The sequence below is a fragment of the Epinephelus moara genome, chromosome 10, assembly GCF_006386435.1.
Source record: "Epinephelus moara isolate mb chromosome 10, YSFRI_EMoa_1.0, whole genome shotgun sequence".
NCBI lineage: Eukaryota > Metazoa > Chordata > Actinopteri > Perciformes > Serranidae > Epinephelus > Epinephelus moara.
In genome coordinates this window covers 41,073,157-41,081,405 of record NC_065515.1, presented here as the reverse complement: position 1 = coordinate 41,081,405, position 8,249 = coordinate 41,073,157, and the positions used below count along the sequence as shown (strand labels likewise).

Below are 8,249 nucleotides of genomic sequence, written 5' to 3'. Positions count from 1 at the left end.
AATCATCTGTTAGGAGCACATGGTTGTTACAGTATACCCCTTAAAATCCCAATCCTCTAACCTTGTTCCTCTCCTCTGTTGAGTCCATAAGAGCAGCTCTGTGCATTTAAAGCAGCATTATTAGGATGAAGGGGACAACAGCTTTACAGAAAATACAGTATACCTGGCTACGTTAAATTAGTTAAAATTTACTGAAAGAAAACAGTTCTTTATTCATGCAGACTGATCAAAAATTGTCACCAGTTGGTCCTCCAGATCTTTCATCAGGTGCTCAGTGATGCAGTAAGCTACTGGAGAAACAAGACATATAGAGGCATTAATGGTATATTTTCGTTCTGAGAGAAATGATTACCTTGTCTTCCAAGTAAAACGGGAACCATATTTGTACATCTATCAGTAAAGCTTACATATTTGTCTTTTGATTGGTGTCTGTAATTTATTTGAATTCATTTGGCAGACACTTTTTACCATAGAAATGTACATATGAAGTACAATACAAGCCGCAGCAGATCAAGAAGCCTTTGAGAATAAATGCTTCAACACCCACTTCTATGTTTCACCTGATGCAAGTGCAACAAGGCTGACTAGATGTACCTTGATGCACATACTTGAGACTACGATTGGGAGTAATAGTGCCATCCGGGGGATTCTGAGTGGGAGCCAAAGGGTTAAGGTTAGATGGATATAAAAGTAGGAAAGAGCATAGAAAAGTGTGTCACTCATCTTAATCCATAGCCACCTGCTTGCCTGTTCGGCTACACCAGAGAGGGCTGATGTTGGGCTTGGCATTCCCATTTCTTTGAGCAGCTTGGTAGTTGACTTGCCTACAAAGCCTCTGCAGCCCACATCAACTGGGCAAACCTTCGCTTTCCAGCTGTGTTGTTCAGCGTCAGCTTCCAGCTCAGCGTACATAAGGCTCTTGCGCTCGTAGGCCTCCTCCACTGTGTCCTCCCAGGGCACAGTGAGCTCAGTGATGTAGACAAGGCGCAGTAAAGATGACCAAAGCGTGAGATCTGGTCTGAGATTAGTAGAGGCAATCTCAAATGGAAAGCACTACGCTGATTCAGAATCAAGTGTGGTAACTTATTCCACCACTGAGGGAAGGACCACACTGGAGAAGAGTTTTAATTGAGACATCAAACCTCATTAATCTGAAGGAGGGAGTCAACAATAAGAAAACAGTGGTCTTACAAAAATTTGGCCAGCCTGGATCAAAATTGTTGCCTGATATCAGACAAAATTGTCTCTTGGTTTCACTTTGTTTCCATCTTTAGTCTGACATTGTGACCACTCAAACCGGTTTCAGTGTGGTAACGAGATTTGATTTTCCGTAGCCAGCAGATACGCCGGATCTGCCACTAAATATCAGCGGTAAAAGCAGTGTATACGTCACCACAACCACATGGCCCACAAACAAGTCAAGGGAGATTGATGAGTCAGAGAACTGATGAATGTAATTCAGGCTTAAATAAAATCAATTAATTGTCATATAGGAAAACTACCACAGGTTTTGCCCTGTAGGCCGACACTGATGTTTGTTTTATCCGCCGACAGTTCCGTTGTTGCTGTTGCTAGCTGACACATTACACTCCATTTAGACAGGTTACAGTTTTCCCGGGCCCTCATCAATTCGTGTTAAGTGAAGCACTGGTGCACTGAAATGGAGCAGACCCAGTCTAATGTCATTTTAAGCCCACACTGATGCTCAGCCATGCCAACATACTGGTTTTTGGCAGGTCTTTAAGAGTTGAGCAGCAAGAATTGAAAACAAACTATGATGGTTCTAGCATGTGGCTTGACAACACTCAACAGCTTGACAGCATCCCACCCATAGCGCTGATTGCCTAATTGAGTCTCACTGCTGTGCTTATTGGTTGTTTTTTAATTTTAACTGAAAAACCCCTATTTCATGTCATGATGCCAGATGAATCCGTCAACTCGAACTTAGCGGAGAGGTCGTACTCAGAGGTCTGGCCCCAGGCAATCAAGTTTGTGCTTTTGTTTGGTTCTTAAAGACAACCAGCAGGAACTAATTCAGCAAATTTTGATTCTTCTGTGTTCAGTTTTTGCAGATAAAATGTGTGATTTTCAAATGTTGGCTGTCCAACAGCACCCAGCAACACCTCCTTTGGCAGAATTGACAGCTTTCAAACATCTCTAGCTGCCTATGAACATTGTGAAGGGGAATTTAGTCTGTTAGTAGTTTGTTTCCAAAAGTTGTGCAAACCTTAAATACAGTCAAATACAGTGACAGATAATGCTTTCAATGTGAATTTTCAAACAGAAAACTGCACAGTTTCTTTATTTCGTTATTTTGAAATGTATTTAATGTTGCCAGGAAAACACTGATGAAAGCAAAGAATGATAACATTTAAACAAAATGTTGCACAATTCATCTTTTTTTTTTCAATATTTGGAAATCTAATAGTTTTAAAAAATATTATTCGGAAGGCGTTCTTTCACCTTATGTGTCATTTGCTTGACTCATGGCAGGAGATATAATTGAATCAGTATCATGAGTTGATCAAGGCTGAGGCAGATGAAAGGAAAAACTTCACCAACTTCCACTCATAGAGAGAATTGCTGCAATAACTCAACTCACTTTTATGAATACATTCAAGTGTAGACCAAAGAAAGTTTCGTATTATGATTAAAGGCCTTTAAGCTGGAAAAAAATTCTTTATGGGGGTGGAGAGACTATTGAAGACAAAAAAGTGTTAAAATAGGAGTCTGTGTTACTGAGAAAACTACACTGAATCTGAATTTAATACAGATGACAACAAAGTACACTTGATACCTCAACACCAAGGATAAACAAATTAACACACACCACACACTCCAATGAGTATGTCCACTCCTGTGAGAGCTGTAACCTGTTCATCAGGATGGTTAAGGAAGACTGTTGCATGCTTTCATTCAGGGCATTCAGATGAATAGAGGTGTCAGTTGTGCCGACTTGGCATGAGGCATAAAAGCTCTTCTTAGAGGTCAAACAGGCGAGTCAGCACTTTGCCCCAGGACAGCCACCTGCTGTCAAAGAACAGCAACAGGTGGGAGACTTCCCAGCTCATTTGCATCTCTACAAAGTTGAAATTAAAGTGCCCCTCCAGCCAGTTTTACTCCCTGTTTAATGGCTAACATTCTGTCTTAAACAGAATGGGGATGTGTCTAATAATTGAACATAATGTTAATCCATAACCATACCAACAAGATTGCAGTAGCTTGGAATACAGCAATATGGCACTTTGATTAATTCCCTGTTTATAAGAGCACAAATTAGACAACAATTAACACAACACCGTTACTCCCTCTTTCACTCACTCTCTTCCTTAATATCTCCTCTTGCTGCAGCTGTCGGTTGTAGCAGTGTTGCCAACTTAGCAACTTAGACCCCTCTAGCGACTCTTTTTCAAAAAAGCGACTAGCGACAAATCTAGCGACTTTTTCTGATGTTATTGGAGACGTTTTGGAGACTCTGACGTGAAAGCACGTATCGTTCTTATTCTCAACGAGCAGCGGATGCTGCCGTGTGCATAGATATCATATACAATAGATACCTCGTTGACGGCTTAGGCCCGTTTCAGCGACATTTATGAATGATCCATATTTGTATTGTTTTTAATGTTAATCTGAACCAGCTGGTTTCTGTTAATATTGTTTTTAATGTTAATCTGAACCAGCTGGTTTCTGTTAAAAAGGACACACGCCCACAAATCATTAAACGCTGAGGACGGCTTTGAGCTGAAACGCGTCTGTTCAACTGCTGCTGTGCAATCCACTATATTAAAAAGTATTATACTTATTAGTGAGTGCTGTCGGATTTTTCTGCTTTGCTGTAATTTTTTGGACCGGCACCCAATTACACTTTGAGACGTTTGAGTGAGCATGCCAAGTTTGCTGAAGACTTATCTCCATACACAACAGTACTAGCCAGCCGGCAGTGACCTCCCCAAGATGGCGGCGACGTTGACGCACAGTAGCCACAGGAATGTGTCATCTATGATTATATATATCTATGGCCATGGGCCCCTCCCCCGCCCCAAAGCACTCACAGGTGGCCCAGTCCTCAGTCCCAGCTGCAGTCAGAGCAAGAGATGTTAACCCCTCCGCGTCCAGACTGCAAGTGAACCGCCGCTGGCTTAACCCCGACCTGGTTTACAATCAGGGCGGGATGTAAATGTAAATTTTTCTTTGTCTAATATAAATCACTGAAAGAAGGTTCATTTGTAGTTCTAAACATATTCAGGGTGTTTTTTACTCAGTTTTTGTCTCTCCCACGACGTTATTCCTCTCTCCTACAGCAGCCATTACAATTACATGCATATGGACAATTATGCAAATTAGGTGAAGACGTCATTTATCAATCAATCAATCAATTTTATTTATAAAGCCCAATATCACAAATCACAATTTGCCTCACAGGGCTTTACAGCATACGACATCCCTCTGTCCTTATGACCCTCGCAGCGGATAAGGAAAAACTCCCCAAAAAAACCCCTTTAACGGGGAAAAAAAACGGTAGAAACCTCAGGAAGAGCAACTGAGGAGGGATCCCTCTTCCAGGACGGGAGACTGATTTAGCGACTTCTAGTGACTTTTAGGACAGCCAATAGCTACTTTTCTTACTGAGGAGTTGGCAACAGTGGGTTGTAGTGACAAGTAGTGAAGCTGCACCACCATATGCCGACCACAGTCCAACGAAGAAGGATAAATAAGTTGCTGAGGTCCGCTGTTCGAAACGGAGATATGAGACGTTTTGGAGATGCACCATCCACCAGCATCAACCGCTCTCAGCTCAGCACCGACTCTGCCCCAGGCAGCACTGTGATACTTGTTATTTTCTAATGGGGCTTTTCAACTTTTTGACTGAGAGTTGTGCACTTCCCAGTGTCCCACCCTGTTAGAGGCCAATGCTGGTGGACGGTGCAAACATTTAACATTTCAGCATTTCAGACGGTGGACCTCTGTAACATTTCTGTTCTTCCTGCAGTGCACTGTGGCTGGGCAAGCGAGTGAAAGAGAGAGTAGGTGTGTTGTGATATTTCTGCCGGTTGGATTTGGTGTAATTCACTGTGTTGATTGCAGCTGTTCACTGTACTGTACATAGACTACTAGTTGACTAAATAGCTTTTAATGATGTGTATAATGTTTATAACAGTGTACCTGCACAAGCTTGGAGGATGACGTATGACTTGCAGATTTTACTCGTCATATGTCATCTTCCCGTTTTAGCAGTAATGTTCTATTTTTAACTTTGAGCAAATGTAACAGCAAATGATTAGTGTAACCGCAGCCCTGGATGCTATATGGGAGTTAGCGTCTCTGTGCTGCTCTTAATTGGATTTCAGTCAGACAACTCACGTTTAAATGTTGTTTTCAACTGCAGAACATAGTTAGATTTTGGCGTCTAGACTCCAGCCTTATCACTTTCCGCAGATATGTTTACATGAGATATTGGGAAGTGATGATTTAAGCTTTTCCCCCCAAAACTACATGGATTCGGAGCCTAGCGCTGCTAATGAGGATTTTCTATGTGTAGGCCTAGGCACCGGCCGCAGTGTGGCCATTTCCCGTGAGCTCCTCGGCTACAAGGGGAATATACTCTCTGGTGAGCAGCAGTTTGCTTAAGCACATTGACATGTCCATCCTAAGATGGATAACATGCTAACCCAGCAAAGCAGCTATGAATATGTATTTATGCATTAAGAGTTGCATGAGCTTATGAGCTTTTGTGCCAACAAGATCTCCTTTTTGTGGAGCCTGACATAGTGTTAGTAAGCAGAGGATGACCAGCGGCCCAGGGATTTTAATGTTTAGATTGGCAGATGGAGAGCTGCAGTTGTAGCCACGCCATTTCTCAGAGAGTGAGGTGAGTAGCAATCAGGAGGTATGCTACAGCTCAGGCAGAGATCACGCAGCTTTGAGGTGAACCAGGATCTCGTTAATGGTTTGCAACCCTCGTGATGAACAGTGGTGCCAATGGTGGGTGGGCAAGCGATAATGCAGGAATTTCATCATGGAAGAGAAAGGACAGAAAGTAGTATTAGTTTTGGCAATGACAATTTCAGTACTATGGCAAGATCTATCATAATTTGAGTGTTTCAGGTATATTGAGCACAGGTGTTCTTCTATGGTTAAATCAGAGAATGTGAGATCGTGCTGAGGATTAAAGGAGAGAGATCTGGTTGTGTATTCACCGCACCTTGCCTGGAGGACGTGCCTTTTTCAGGCCGTTGAGGAGCAGCTGAATAGAAGGATTTCCGAGAAGGCTCTGGGATGCTGGGTCCTGGCATCAAATATAGAATTGAATCCCTGCTAGCATGGCTTAAATACTTTGCATTTGAAGATTGTGGGATACAAATGAAAATACAATAAATGCACAGACTACAGAGATATTTACTGGTAAAGGACTAAGGAGGAGGCTGGCACAAAAGGAACAGAAGAAATACCAAGCTGAATCATATGCTTTAATTGTGCTTTTGGCTAGACCAAGTCTCGTGTATTTAGGGTTTGGAGGTGCTTAATCGAGAGTCAAGGGACTGAATTTCAGCTGGCCAGACATCTTCAAACCACTCATTATTGTAGAATCCCCCAAAACCAACAGAAGGGGCTGCATCGATAAAAAACTGAAGGGAATCAGAAGGCTCCTCGAAGTCATTATAGAAGAAAGAAATACCATTCCATTCATCACATAGCAAGGACCAGAATCACAGATCTGAGCAACAACCTTCATCTAAGACTACATTGTCATTTAGATTTGGAACGGAATTAGCCAATGCTAGCAAGTGTGAAATGAATGAGCAACCATGAGGAATGATACACATATCAAGGTTAAGGTGGCCTAATAGAGATAAGAGATTTTTTTTGGAGATAATGGCAGCTGCGGACCAGGATTTAATAGCAGCTCTGATGCAAGACAGCTTGTCTTGAGGCAGGGATGCGTGCATGAGAACACTATCGAGCGTGATGCCGAGAAATTCTAAACGTGTGGAAGGACCCACAGTTTTCTCTTCTGAAAAATATGCCCAATTCATGAAAAAGGCTTTTGACTGTGGAGATGCTGCGAGCTGGTGGAGACGATGGAAAGTCACCTACTAGGAAATCATCTAAAAGATGCAGGACAAAAGGGCTGAGAGATCAATAATAAGACTTTTTTTATGAGAATATTTTCTTGTAGCGACACCTATAGGGCTAACTCTGAAGATGGAGAAGGGGGATTTTGACAAAGGACCTATCATGTAGCCCTTTTTAACCTTTTGACAGGAGCTCATCTACTACTGCTGGCTCCTTGAGGGCAGACTGCAAGCTTTGACAGACGACTTTGGGGAGCCAGCATAGGCCTGCTAGGAATCCTTGAACTAAACCAGTGATCAGGTAATAAATAAAGCATCTGTTAGGGTGGTTTGAAAAAGCCTTAGAGGATGCTTCACGTTTATTCCCCCGATTTTGCAGGACGCAGCCTCCGGGGACACACAGAGCGTGGGTGGCTGTCTCCACACCAACTACACACATACATAAATTTACAGTTTGGAAATGTACAAACATTTTCGTTGAAATTAATGCAGATGGGGCAGTTATATCCTGCGGGGAAAGGTACTTGTCGCTTGGGAGGATGGCTTACAGAAATTAGCACAGGATTTTTTTGGCTGGGGCTGAGATTTTGAAGTGGATAGTTCTTGCAGAGCAGTTCTTGGACAGAGGGAGGTTGTATGGGAGAAGGAACCACAGATGGAGCAGGCAAGGGTTTTGTGGCCAGTAAAATGTCTACTGATAAATGCCAGATCGACTATGGACCAATTCAGTCTCTGATTGAATTTTTGGATGTACATGGCAGCTTTCGCGGAGAAGGATTTCTGGTACTCATAGAAGAGAGAGCCACCATAGGAGAGAGCAAGGTCTGATATAATAGCCAAATAGGTGTCAAGCTCTTCCCTACGTTGTGGATTTATTTCACAAATGGTGTCTCTAAAGACGCCAAAAGCAACGTTAAAGCTATAGTGCGTAACTTCTACATGTCCGTAAATGTCCGTTTCATCTTTAGAGGAGATGACACAATGCTGATTTAAGCCGATCGGGTCCTCTAACATCTCGTGGTATTTTTCAATATATATAATTTTTAGTTTGCGTGTCGACCGGCGACATTCCCGCGCTGGCGCACAGGAAATGCCGCGTTTTACCTCACAACAAGAAGGGAGGGGGAGGAAGAGCGGAGAGTCTCATAGCAAGAGGTAGAGCGCAGGTAGAAAGAG

The 8,249-nt window shown here is 42.6% G+C and overlaps 1 protein-coding gene across 1 annotated transcript in view; it reads right to left on the bottom strand.

The window, feature by feature from the left end:
• Positions 1-213: 213 nt before the first annotated feature.
• LOC126396967 (uncharacterized) overlaps positions 214-8,249 on the bottom strand; it is a 70,393-nt gene continuing 62,357 nt past the window's right edge. Inside the window, exons 7-9 of the mRNA XM_050055377.1 lie at positions 748-1,038; positions 595-649; positions 214-290 (exon numbers count right to left, since the gene is read on the bottom strand). Of these exons, the coding sequence (XP_049911334.1) occupies positions 214-290; positions 595-649; positions 748-1,038 (423 nt within the window). The remainder of the gene's footprint in view (positions 291-594; positions 650-747; positions 1,039-8,249) is intronic.